Source organism: Panthera tigris, chromosome B4 (genome assembly GCF_018350195.1).
Source record: "Panthera tigris isolate Pti1 chromosome B4, P.tigris_Pti1_mat1.1, whole genome shotgun sequence".
Taxonomy (NCBI): Eukaryota; Metazoa; Chordata; class Mammalia; order Carnivora; family Felidae; genus Panthera; species Panthera tigris.
Window position 1 is genome coordinate 130,715,695 of NC_056666.1, and position 13,100 is coordinate 130,728,794.

Consider the following 13,100-nt stretch of genomic DNA (forward strand, 5'->3'; position numbering starts at 1 on the left):
TGGAGCCTGCTTCGGATGCTGGGTCTCCCGCTGTCTTCCTGCCCCTCCCCCACCCATGTTCTTTCTTTCAAAAACAAGTAAGCATTAAAAAAAATTAGCAAAAAAATAATAAAAAATAAAAAATGACATTGTCACTCGACCTTGACCAGAAAGGGAACCATGTCTTCGGGGAAGCAGTCTCTGCTGTGTGGGCACTGAAGTGCTGACTCCCTGACGAGGGCAGGCTGGGGATGGGAGCAAAGGCTTCAGGCAGCATGATGTCCAGGGGTGTCATGAAGGCCATCGGGGATTCATTCGCTAGTTCATTCACTACTATGGCCTCAGCTCTTGAGATGCTCTTAGAAAACGGAGGTGGGGAGAGAGAAAGACCACCAGCCACAATGGCGCAGTTTGTAAAATGAAGAACTTTTGTACCCCAGGGGTAACATGAGGGGCTCTGTGAGACGTGCAAATGTAGGGCAAGTGGGCAATCTGTTGGGGGGTGTGGTTCTTTAAGCGTCAAGACAAATTCGCCACAACATTTGGTCACTTGGGAAGCTAGTGGGCCAATCTGCATTGGAAACCCAAGGCTTTCAGGAAGTGAGAGGTAGTTGTCCCCATCCCAGATGGACCTGGACCCAGAGGCGGGGAGGCATAACAAGGGCTCTCTCATTCTGGAGCCCAGTGCAGGGCCTGATCCCAAGAACCATGAGATCATGACCTGAGCCGATATCCAGAGTTGGATGCTTAACCAACTGAACCACCCAGGTGCCCCCCAAACTGCCCCTTTTGAGTGGAGCTCCAGGCACTGAATACATCCCTCCCGTTTATACTGGGACCCACTCATTTGGGTAGAGTGCCAAACGTCTGGGCCAGGAATCAATCAGGTCTGGATTCAAATTCCAGTTCTGGTACTTTCTAGCTAGGTGACTTTGGAAAGTCACTTTCTCTCTCTGAGCCTCCACTCGCATATGTCCTCAGTATATGTTTGTTGAGGGCTCACTATGTGCTGAGCACTGTTCTAGGCTCAGGACATGCAGTGGTGAACAAGGTAGACAAGAAACTTACATTCTGGTTGGGGAGACAGACATTAAATAGTGAGCAACTATATAAGCAAGGTAACACCTTATTTTACCTATTAAGGTAATATAAAGGTAATTTAAGGTAATTAAATTAAGGAGATATTAAGGTAATATAAAAACCTATTTCAGAAGTGGGGGCTCTTTTAGCTAGGGCAGTCAGGAAAGGCCTCTCTGAGACAGTGACATCTAAGCCGACCTGAGAGATGAGAAAGAGCCTGGCAGCGAACGGAAGAGGAAACAGCTTGTGCAAAGGACCTGTGGTAGGAACGCGCTAGGCGTGTTTGAAAAACAGTAAGAAGGGCAGTGTGACTGAAGAATAGTGCGTGAGGGGAGAGTGGAAGGAGGTGAGGCTGCAGAATTGGGTAGAGGTCAGATGGCTTAGGGCCCTAGAGACCAAAAGGAGGAGTACAGTTTATATTTCAAATGCAAACGGAAGCCGGTGAGGGAATTAAGCCAGAGAGCAGGAAGTGTGTGAAACAATCTGATCCTTGTTTTAAGAAGAACTTTGGTGCGTGAAGAAAGCCGTTGGGAGCAAAGTGGGGAGGCCATCAGGAAGCTTGCTGCCATTGTCCAGGTAAGTTGAGGGTGCCTGGACCAGGTGGGGGGACGGGGGATGGAGTAGCGCGGTCAGATGCACGGCGGCGTTGGAGGGAGAGCCAGCCTGACTGGTGGGGAGGAAGGGAGAAAGAGGAATGGGGCAAAGCTCCTAGAATCGGGCTTGAACAACTGAAATCGGGGAGTCTGGGGGTCGGGGGGAGCTGAGGCAGTGTTGGTGGTCAGGAATTGGATTTTTGCGGTCCTCCTCTGGCACCCGGCTGGAGGTGCAGAGTGGGCAGTCTTGAACTCGCAGAAGCTCTTTGGGGATCCCGGGCATATGGGTGGCGTTTAAAACCACGGGACTGGATGAGATCAAGGCAGAGGGTGTAGGGTGAAAGGAGAAGAAGTACGGGGCTGTCGACTGCAAAAACGAGACAAATGACACCTCCGCCCACGCGGCTCTCGCGAGGTATCAAGTGAACGCACCCAGCCGCCTCTGACTGGGGTTGAGAACGCCCGCCGCGCGGAGGCCCAGAGATCAGGCCTTGCGTGGGCGGGGCCCGATCGGGGCGGGGCCGCCTGGGGGCGGGGCCCAGAGATCAGGCCTTGCGTGGGCGGGGCCCGATCGGGGCGGGGCCGCCTGGGGGCGGGGCCCAGAGCCGGGAGGCCGCTCCGGGGCCGTAGGGGCCGCCAGGCGGTGACGTCACCGCATGACTGGGTTTTTATGAATGAAAGGAATCCTGTGAGTGAGTAATTCCGGGAAGCTCGCCTTACAACTCCGCGCCGCCCCCCGCGCCGCCCGCCCCACAACAAAACTCGGCGCTGCGCTCTCGGGAGCCCGGCTCGGAGCGACCGGCGGTCGGGACCGGAGGGGGATCGGACAGGAGGAGGGCGCGGGCCGAGACAGCAACGCCGGGACGGCAGCGGCAGCCGCGCGTGCACGGGGCGCCAGGCGAAGCGGCCGCGGGTGAGGGACGCGGGTCCGAGACGGGGACGGGCGCGCGAAAGCCGAGGCGGCAGGGTCTCCGTGCCCGGGAACGTGCCCGGGGCGGGGCGGCCGGGGCCCCGCTCCGTCGGCGCTTTGGTGTGTCCTTCGCCCGGACGGCTGACGGGTGGGGGTGGGGGCGGGGGCCAGAGGTCCGGGAGCTCCGAGACCGGGCCCAGGCGAGCTTGGCGGGGTGTGGTGGTGACGGGCCCCTTCTGGGGGAGCGCGCGGGGAGGCGGCCGAGCGGGGCAGGAAGGGGCAGCGCAGGCCGACGAGCGTCAGCGTCCGCCCAGGCGGGACCGGGGGCGGTGTGTGCACGTACGTGACTCGGTGAGAACAGTCCCTGGACCGGTGCCCGCGAGCAGTGCGTGCGCGGTTTGTTTACGTCCGAAGGCGGGCGTGCGTATGTGTTCCCGGGCCAGTGTCCCGCGTATCCTGCCCGGTGCGTGCGTGTGTGCGTGTGCGTGTGTGTGTGTGTGTGGTGTGTCCGCCGCGCGCGCTCCCAGGGGGGTGAAGACCCTGGGGCCTGTGTGTGCCTTGGAGAGAGTGCGCCCGCACGAATAAATGTGGAATAAGGACCCGACCGAGGGAAGTGGCCAGTTCCAAGGTCACACGGGGGTACGGGAATTCTCCCTCGGCTGTCCCCTTTCGTCCAGCCCTCGGCCAGGCCCTGGCTGTCCCCGGAGTTTCCCAGGGACACGGCCATGTGACTGCGGTGTTTGTCCCCCGCCCAGAGCCGGCGCCTGCAGCCCTAGGGTGGGGCGAAGTATCAAAGGCCCCATCCGGCTGGGCTGGGGGGTGAGATGAGTGGGCCACCCCTCCCCCCGCCCCAGCACCCTGATGCCTCTGTCCTTGTCCCCAGGTTTTCCAGCTGCCCCAGGAAGGCAGACCCTAGGGACTCTCCTTCATCTCCCCGGGGTTGCTCATCCCCTCCCTCTCGGGAGGAACAGGAAGGGCCTGAAAACCCACCACAAAGCTGGGAAGTAGGAAGGAATCCGTGGCTTCCTCTCTTTGGTGGCTCCTCTGGCTGGTCCTGGTTCTGGAGGTTGTACCTGCTGGGTTGGGGAGGGTGAGACCGGGAGAATGGGGTGGAGCTGGTTTCTGCTCTCCTGGTGGTTTCAGTTCCCAGGTGGGATTAGTCAGACCTATGGATGGCTGGACCTGAGGAGCTAGTTGAGGGCTTGGGCCAGGCCTAGGACCCAGAGTCCTCACCCTGGGCTAGGCATGGTCAACAGGCAGTGGAACAGGTGATCTTGGTCCTGAACAACGTATGAGGGGTGGGGCCCGGAACTCAACCCCCGTCCGCATCAGCCTCGTGGAACGGGATGGGGTCTAGGGAGTCCTTGGTCCTATTCTGCCCTCCCCCTCCCACCACAGGGCTTCAGAATCGTCCGCGGGGTGGGGGTGGGGGGGCAGTGATTGAGCTTGAGGGGGTGAGGAACCGGACGAACTTTTAACCTTGAATCTTTGAGCCCTGGTGAGCCCTGCTTCCACAGCTCAGAACTTCAGTATCTCCATCTGCTGCAGGGACTAGGCAACATGCAGGGTGGCAGGATGGGTGCAGAAGGGGGTGGGGTGGGGCGGGGTGTGGCAGCCTCCACATGCAGCCTATGGGAGGAAAAGAAGAGCCAACAGCCCCAGGCTGGACCCAGGGATGTCCAGGAGTATAGGGTTTGGGTGAGGGAGGCGGCAGCCAGGAGCACAGGAACCAGGCACCCCCCAGCGATGGAGCCTGTCACGGGCGAGATGCTGGGGATGAGATGGTGAGCAAATCAGATCCCTCTGGAGCTTCCAATCGAGGAGGGGGAGCCAAAGTTGAAGGACGAGCTACCAAACTCAATGCGGAACCATGGCTGAGACGGGTAGTCCGGGGCAGAAGGCACTGTGATTTGAAAGCATATACACAGGGCTCCGACTTAGCCAGGGCAATCAAGGGAGGCTTCCCTGAGGAGGTGACCAGCGAGCTGGGTTCTCAGATGGCCTGATGGTCGTCTATGAGGCCCTTAAGGGCAGGGACTGTGATTCATCTTTGGGCCTTCGGGACCCAGCACCGAGCCTGGCACAGAGTAGGTGCTTCTTGGATGGCTGCTGATTGAATGAAGGAATGAACACTAGGCCCGTGTCCCGAAAGGACTCCACAGCACTTGGAAAACAAGGCCTGGGAAACTTCCAGTGAAGCAGGGAGCCCGAGTGGGCTATAGGGTTCTTGAAGCCGCCCCTCAAAAGTGAGCAGACCCTCGGGCAGCACTCGGTGCGGGACAGATGGCAGGGCCGGCAGTGGAGGCAGGCCAGCCTGGAAGCCCGCGAGGAGGCAGCTACAGTCCTGGCTCAGCTGAAAGGGGAAGTGGTCCCTGGCTGTGCAGGTGGAGCAGAGGGATGGTCAAGGCCGATGGTCTCCGAGCTTGTGTTCTCATGCCCCTGCCTCCAGGGAGCCTTCGCTGATTTCCTTTCCCAGGGCGTCCGCTCTCCTGGTGGTTTTGGAGCTCCATTCTGGACCAGAATCTGACACTCTATAAAACTCCCAAATCATCAGTGCTGGGAGGTACATTGGGCTTGGGGGAAGTTCGGCATGTTGGGAAACTGAGGCCCAGAGAGAGAGAGGGGAGGGACGGATTTGAAGTCACGTTGGTGAGCGTGACGGGGTGGCAGAACCAGAGCTAGAATGCAAGGGCCCTGCTTCCATGGGGTGCTGGGGTCTCCCAGCTTTGCTCGGCTTCCAGCAGGGAGGAGGCTCCAACCAGCGCTGGCGGCCAAGGCCCAGGAAAACACATTTTTTCCCTCTGTCCTCACAGAGGAAGCAGAATGGCTCAGCAGCCAGAGGGGAGCCCATGCCAGTGGGTGGGCCGTCTGCAGGATGTCTCTGGAGTGGACTAGGGGGCCCGGGAGGGGGGCGGGTGCAGCAGGGTTGGCAGCTGCTGACTGGGCGAGGCAGCTGTCAATCAATCCCCGCGAGTAAACTCATTCTCCTGCCTCCCAAAGAATGTTGGGAACCTGCAGACCCTGGAGGTCAACTCTGCTGGCCTCCGAGGGAAGAAGAGGAGAAACTGAGGAGGTGGGGGGAGATGTGGCGGCCGGCACTGAAGAAAGGGCCCCGAGCTGGGGGTCCTGGGAACTGGGACCCCTGGGTCCCAGCCCATCACTGCCATCAAACAGTCGCTCGGTTGCCTCAGTTACAGAGCTGGTTGGACCTGCTGCTGTCTCCGGCCCAGGGTCCCCCAGACTGGCCGAGGCAGCCTGGCGGAGGGCCCACGCCCCTTGGCTTAGAGCCCTGCGACCCCTGGCCTGGGCTTGGAGAGTGAAAGCCTGAGGTTATCAGACAGTTCCCCCTTCTTGTGACTTTCCCTCTGCGGTTACCTGACTTTGTTGAGCCGGGACATTCCTGGGCAAACAAAGGTGCCTCTGCTGACATCCAGGATTTGCTTGAAGGGGCTGAGGCTAGAGCAGGAGAAGGAGGAGGAGAAGAGGGAAGAACAGGTTCACAGTGTCCCTAGAAACTGAAAGTATTTAGAATCCCAGTCAGCTGAGTGGATGGGAACTTCAGCCGTTCTATAGAATAGCGGATGGCCGACAGTTTCCGCCTCTTGGGCCTGTGTTGTGTTGAGAAGGATTCTTTTTTTTTTTTTTTTTTTAATTTTTTTAAACATTTATTTATTATTGGGAGACAGAGAGACACAGAGCATGAGCAGGGGAGGGGTAGACAGAGGGGGAGACATAGAATCCGAGGTAGGCTCCAGGCTCTGAGCTGTCAGCACAGAGCCCGACGTGGGGCTCGAACTCACAAAGTGAAAGATCATGACCTGAGCCGAAGTCAATCGCTTAACCAATGAGCCACCCAGTCGCCCCGTGTTGAGAAGGATTCTGAGGCTGTCTTTTTTTTTTTTTTAATTTTTAAAAATGTTTATTTGTTATTTTTTTATTTTTTGAGAGAAAGAGAGACAGAGTGCGAGCAGGGGAGGGTCAGAGAGAGAGGGAGACACAGAATCTGAAGCAGGCTCCAGGCTCTCAGCTGTGAGCACAGAGCCCGACGCAGGGCTCGAACTCACGGACCACGAGATCATGACCTGAGCCAAAGTCAGACGCTCAACCGACTGAGCCACCCAGGCGCCCCCCCCCCCCCCTCCACCAAAGCTCAGTGGGGGAACAGTGCTGTGATTGATTAGTGATGCCTGCAGAGAGAGTGGAGGGGGTGGGGGCGATGGGGAGGTAAGCCAGCCATTTGCAGCTCCTGACCTTGTCTAAGTCTCTTGTATCTTACGTGCTTAGACTGTTATGATTGTCCCCACTCTACAAGTGAAGAAACCAAGGCCCAGAGATTCCCCTCTTGTCTGTGGGTCAGGCCGTGCTTCCGAGGTTCTGCATCAGCCACAGCACCCAGGGCTCAGCACCTGGCACCCAACGGGCTCTCGGTTAACCTGCTTCACCTCTCCTATCAGGTCTCTCTGTGGGTGACCCTGGACTACCCTATTGACCTCTCTGGGCATTACCTCACAGCCGTCAGGAGGACCAGGCTGATGCTGGTATGAAAGGGGTCTGGATCCAGCTCTGGGTCCTTTACACGTGTTCAGAATCCGGCCCCCGCAACCCCCGCCAACTTGGGGGGGAGGCAGCCGCTCACCTGCCGTGTGACTTCAGGCAAGAGATGCCCCTCCGTGGGTCTCCACCTCCTCGTGGGTGAGGTGAGCATGCAGGGCTGGATGCTCTCCCAGGGCCTTTCCCGTGTGACCCCAGCCGGCCTGGGGACCCTGAGTCAAAGCAAGGTCCCAGTGCGGGCTACCAGCCTGACCCCTCCTGGACGGACTCAGCGATTCTAATGACCCCCAGGTGCTCACTGACCTCTGCGTTCTATACCACTTGGTTCCTCCAAAACCCTGCTCGGCGGGTATCGTTCTGATCCCACAGTAGGAAAAGTGGAGGCCCAGAGAGGTGCAGTGCCTTGCCCGAGGCCACACAACCCGGAGAAGACAGAGATGGGACTCAAACCCAGGCTCGACTCCCTCCGGTGCTCCTTCCTTCCCATAGCCCACCTGGGGGCCCAGCATCGCGAGGGCAGAATCCCTTCTGCTCCCTTCCCGTCTCCCTAGCCTCTGTGTACTATTCTTGCCAGGCAGAAGAAGGTGGCGGGTAGAACGGAGGAAGAGTTGGAGACGGGCACAGGGAGGTTTTCTCCTGGACAGTGTTCAGCTAGGCTCGGGCTTGGCATTCGCTTCGGACGCTGACAAGCCGGGTCGTGGTGTCAGACCACCCACCCACGTCTCACCAGCGCCTGCTCCCTGCCGGGCCCGGGGCTGGTGGCCTCGACACCCAGAACTGCTCCGGCCCCGTTTCTGCCTCAGAGCTCCCTGTCAGATGGGGAGACGACGAGGAAATAGACGATCACAAGATGGGGGGGGGGGGGGATGTGCGAGGGTGGGCGGCACCCATGACGTTCTACGGATCAGGGAGGGCTTCCTGGAGGAGGAGTTGTCTGGGCCCAGGGCAGAAGGATGAGGAGGAGTCTGCCAGATAAAGTCAGGGGGAGACGTGTCACGGGGCGTGGGGTTGCCCAGGGGCCATACGGTGTGGGAGGGAGGAAGTGAAAGAAACTCCGCGTGGCTGAGCTGCCAGATGGGGGCGGGCAGTGATGGCAGACGGGCCTCAGGTGCCACGCAGGTGGGCCTGGACCCTGTTCAGGGATAGTAAGGGGCCGTGGAAGGTTTTCATCTGGGTGGTGACGTGGTCACAGTCACCGGTGGAAAGAACCTCCAGTTGCTGTGAAGAGGATGAGCGGAGGCCAGCAGAGAAGCATTCTAGGCCCTTCCCCGGTGTGTGTGTGGCGGGAAGGCTATTTAAGAGGCCCGTGTTGAAGGGCAGGATTGGCAGGGGTGGCGTAGGAGGGTCTCAGGGTAGTGCCGGTGAAAGGCCAGGGTCCTACTTGGGACTTTCTGGAACTCAGTTACACCCCAAGGAGCCTGGGTGGCTCTGAGGACCCTCCCAGCCCAACGGCCACGGTGGCTGCCCCTCTCAGGGGATCTCTTCAAGTGCCACCTTCCCCCTCCTGTCCCACTCCTTGCTTCCCTCCGGGGTGCCAGAGCCCCTGGCTATACGGGCCCCAGGAGCTGCTGGGGGGCTCCAGAGAAGCCTGGGGCTTCTCTGCACGTCGGCCTGAGTCACAGTGAGAGTTCCAACGGTAGTTCGGCAGGAATACGTGAGCACCTGCTGTGTGCCAGGCCCTGGGCACTGGCACGCAGGCAGAGGGCAAGACAGAATGTCTGCTGTCGTGGAGCTCGCGCTCCAATGGCAGCACGAGGAGGCACGAGGAGGTCTGGAGGCAGACACTGAACCTATATGTGCAATAGATGTCATAACAATTCCATATAGTGGAAAGTACCATGAAGAAACGTGAGGTAGGAAAGGGAAATGGAGAGAGAGAGAGAGAGAGAGAGAGAGAGAGTGTGTGTGTGTGTGTGTGTGTGTGCGCGCGTGCGTGTGTGTGTGTGTATCCAGGGCTGGGAATTCTAAATGGAGTGAGAACATGAGATTTGAAAAGAGCCCCGAAGGTGAGGAAGCAAGCCTTGTGGCCATCTAGGGGAAGGGAAAGCCAGGCCAGGAGAACAGGCAGTGCAAAGGCCCTGGGGAGGAGTGGGCGTGGTTTGTTGAGGAAGAGCAAGGAGGAGGGTGTGGCTAGAGCAGCGCAAGGGAAGGGGAGCCAAGCAGAAGCTGAAGTCAGAAGCGTGTGCTGGGGCCACATCACGCAGTGGTCTGTGGGCCATCGTGATGACTTTGACTTTGACTCCCAAGAGAGACGGGGGCCACGGGAGGGTCCCGAGGGAGAAGTAACATGAGTGACCTAACACACTCTGTGGGGGAAACTGAGGCACAGAACAGTTACCCGATCTACCAGAATCGGAGGTAGTGAGTGGAACCGCCATCAAAAAGCTCCAGGTGTGTCTGGCACCCGGGTCCAGGCACTTGCGTTTCTCGGGGCCCGTGGGAAGGTATCAGAGGCTGAGCTGAGGCTGTGAGGTGTGTCCCTCAGAAAGCTCGAGAAACCAGGGCTTGCCCTCACTTGCCCCTGCGGTCATACTGGGTACTGCTAATGAGAATTGATAGGATGCTGCATCTGAGGTCACAGGGCGTCTTCCCGCCCTGTCCTCTGTGCTCCTCACCCCCCCCCCACCCACTGCCTCCCTGTGGGTGGTAACAGATGAGGAAGTGCGGGCTAACAACGAATGGGGGAGAAGATCCGATGTGCAGGGACAGAGAGGACTGCTGTTTTAAAAGGGGGCTTGGGGAGACCGTCACCTTCGTGGGCACTGGCCTCCGGAATGCATTCTCCATATCTCCCCAGTGCCAGTGTTTGGCATACCGTAGATGCTCAATAAATAGTTGCCGAAGGAACATGGAGGTTTCAGGCCTATGGAGGATACACTGAAGGCCCCTGGGCCCCTCCTCAGTTGAGGTACGACTGCCCTGTCTGACCAGGGTGGTGCTGAATTCGTGCTCTCGGCTGCCGGGCAGAGGAAGCTTCTCCAAGACAAACTTTGGTGAGGAAGGCTTGGGCTGGGGAAGAGGGAGGAGGGGACTATGTTTTTTTTGGGTGTTTTTTTTTTTTTTTTTAAGTTTCTTTATTTATATTATTCATTATTTTTAAATGTTTATTTCTTTTTGAGAGAGAGAGAAACAGAGTGCAAGCAGGGGAGGGGCAGAGAGAGAGGGGGACACAGAATCCGAAGCAGGCTCCAGGCTCCGAGCTGTCAGCACAGAGCCCGACGCGGGGCTCGAACTCACGAACTGCGAGATCATGACCTGAGCCCAAGTCGGATGCTCAACCGACCGAGCCACCCAGGCGCCCCTATTTATTATTATTTTTTAAGTAAGTTCCATACCCAACGTGGGGCTCGAAATCACTGCCCTGAGACCAAGAGTCACATACTCTACGGACTGAGCCGGCCAGGTGCCCCACATATGTTTTGGGTGCTTTGGTGTATGTAGGTTATACTTCAGTGAGAAGTTAAAAACAATCAAATAGACATATCTGGACCCCATGTGGAAGGATGGCTGGTATGGGAAGATGAAAGGCAAGAGAACAGTAAAGAGAGCAGAAAGTGCAAAGGTCCTGAGGCTGGAATGGACCCCTGGGACAGAGAAAGGTGGTATGACAGGACTTCCTTAACAGCAGAGGCCTTGAATGCCGAGGCAGTGAGTCTGAGTTTTATTCTAAGTAGAAGAGAAAGTAACCTCGGTCTCCTCTCTCTCTCCTAGGTCTCAGCCCAGAGGGCACCTTCTGCAAACATGTCTGTGGACCCCTTATCCAGCAAAGCCCTGAAGGTGAGGATGCTGCCTCTGTTGTCCCTGTTCTCCCCCTCGCTTCCGGCTTAGGCTGGCCCATCCCAACTGCCTCTTCAGTTACTGGCATCCTCAAGGGTGGCTCAGCAGGCTTCAGGTGTTCGCGAGGCCCCGGGAAGGGCCGTGGGCTGGAAAGCAAGAGGCCTGATCACAGGCTGTGTGCCCAGGGAGGTGGATGGAGGGGTGGGGGTGGGGGTGGGGGGCGAGCAGGTCACTCAGTTTCCCCATGCGCTGCACGTGCTGTCCCCAGATCAAGCGTGAGCTGAGCGAGAACACGCCGCACCTGTCAGACGAGGCCCTGATGGGGCTGTCGGTGCGCGAGCTGAACCGGCACCTGCGCGGGCTCTCGGCCGAGGAGGTGACGCGGCTCAAGCAGCGACGTCGCACGCTCAAGAACCGCGGCTACGCGGCCAGCTGCCGCGTGAAGCGCGTGTGCCAGAAGGAGGAGCTGCAGAAGCAGAAGTCGGAGCTGGAGCGCGAGGTGGACAAGCTGGCGCGCGAGAACGCGGCCATGCGCCTGGAGCTCGACGCGCTGCGCGGCAAGTGCGAGGCGCTGCAGGGCTTCGCGCGCTCGGTGGCCGCCACCCGCGGCCCGGCCGCGCTCGTGGCGCCAGCCAGCGTCATCACCATTGTCAAGTCGGCCCCCGGCCCGGGCCCCGCCTCCGCCCCCGCCCCCGGCCCCGCCCCCGCCGCCTGCTCCTAGTGCCCGCCCCGCCCGGCCACGCCCATTCCAGGCCACGCCCCTCCGACCCCCGCTTCCTTCCCAAAGTGCCTAAGCGTGGCCTCTGTCCCTTGGTGCCATTTCTCTGCAGCCACCAGCTCTTGTGGTGACCACATGTTCCCTCCCGAGCCTGCTATCTTCCTCGTTGTAGCCCCTATAACCGGGACCCAATAGGTGGCCCTGGGGTGGGGCACCTTTGGGGAGAATGGTAGGGTGGGGTTGGCGCCTGGGGTCTCTTTTGGCGGAGAGTCCTGCCTTCTTGGACTGGGAGGATGGAATACAGAGCAGATTAGAGAAGGGCTGTCGGGAAGAAGAGGGCCACCCCTCATTGTGTAACCTGTTGGCTCAGATCGTGCCACAGCCCCGCCTCCCCCCAGGATTTAGGAACACGTCCTCTCCCGGGGCTGAGAAGTGAAGGTCAGTTAACAGATGGGGACACCGTCCTCCAGCAGACATGCCAGTGCCCAAGGCCATCTGTGCTTGGTGGTTGAGCTGGGAAAGCTAGGCTTTCTTACTGCTGCCCCGAGATTCCAGCCTGGGGATCCCGCCGGGGGTTGGCAGGGGGCTTGTGGACACGGACTGGAAAGGGTGATGGAAGGGCCTCCCTGACCCGGGAGCCGCCTCTGTGAGTTAGGGGAAGAGAAGTAGAAGGCCAGAGAAGGTGATACAGATGGAAGAGATCGAAGGAGCTGGCCAGCCAAAGAGAAAGGGGACCAAGGAGGTGACCACCCACTGTGGCAGGTGGGAAGACAGATGCTCAAGTCCTGCAGCCAGGGGTGGGGGTCCTGAGAAGGGAAGGGTCCCACCCCTCCCCCTGGGAATGTCCACCGTGGCTTAGGGGCTGGCCACTGTCGTTGATTGCCATTCTCCTGGGAAGCCCAGCCCCAGCCCCAACCCTCCCTGCGCCTCCCTCTCCCCCCCTCCCCGCCCCACAATACGGTTGTTCCTCCCCGCTGTTTATTTATTGCACGAATCTAAGTTATTCTCCCCAGCCAGAAACCTAGCACCCACTCCCTGGGAAAAGCGGTGTGTGGCCCTGCGCTGGACTTTATATTTTATATCTGCAAATAAATCACATTTTATCTTATATTTAGGGAAAGCCGGATGGCAACGACCAAAAAATGTTAAAAAAAAAAAAAAAACACAACGCAAAAAATTCGCCCGGCCCCTAGAATTTATTTATTTTCTGACTTACAGTAAGCGACTTATCCGCCTTCTGTATTTTGTAGACTTTCTGAATAAAGTCGAGTTCTCTTTTTCCACGGAGAAGTATACGTCTCTGGGCTATGGTCTTTTGGGGGAGGGGGTGGTGGGAGAGGTTCCGAACGAGGGGCCTAAGCTGGAGTCCAGCTTTCAACCCCAGCCGGGACCCTCTGCTCCAACGCGCAAGTGAAGAAACTGCGCCATCAGCCCTCGCTCGCTCACTAGCACTGGGAGCTCAGAGGGCGGGCGGATGCCAAAACCTTGGTTC

The 13,100-nt window shown here is 58.7% G+C and overlaps 1 protein-coding gene across 3 annotated transcripts; it reads left to right on the forward strand.

The window, feature by feature from the left end:
• Positions 1 to 1,523: 1,523 nt before the first annotated feature.
• MAFF (MAF bZIP transcription factor F) lies at positions 1,524 to 11,611 on the forward strand. 3 transcript variants are annotated; one of them, XM_042993257.1, is made up of 3 exons: positions 1,524 to 1,635; positions 10,825 to 10,890; positions 11,159 to 11,611. In XM_042993257.1, the coding sequence occupies exons 2-3, from the start codon at positions 10,855 to 10,857 to the stop codon at positions 11,609 to 11,611; spliced, it is 489 nt and encodes a 162-aa protein (XP_042849191.1). In that variant the 5' UTR covers positions 1,524 to 1,635; positions 10,825 to 10,854. The 3 variants fall into 3 exon arrangements, with proteins under 3 accessions (XP_042849191.1, XP_042849190.1, XP_042849192.1); XM_042993256.1 differs by lacking the exon at positions 1,524 to 1,635 and adding an exon at positions 2,339 to 2,565; XM_042993258.1 differs by lacking the exon at positions 1,524 to 1,635 and adding an exon at positions 10,407 to 10,435.
• The last annotated feature ends 1,489 nt before the right edge of the window (positions 11,612 to 13,100 follow it).

Bases quoted from the DNA above. Each gene is read 5' to 3' on its own strand.
- MAFF (XM_042993257.1), top strand. From the start codon at position 10,855: ATGTCTGTGGACCCCTTATCCAGCAAAGCCCTGAAG. The intron at 10,891-11,158 runs GTGAGGATGCTG...TGCTGTCCCCAG, and splicing joins TATCCAGCAAAGCCCTGAAG to ATCAAGCGTGAGCTGAGCGA.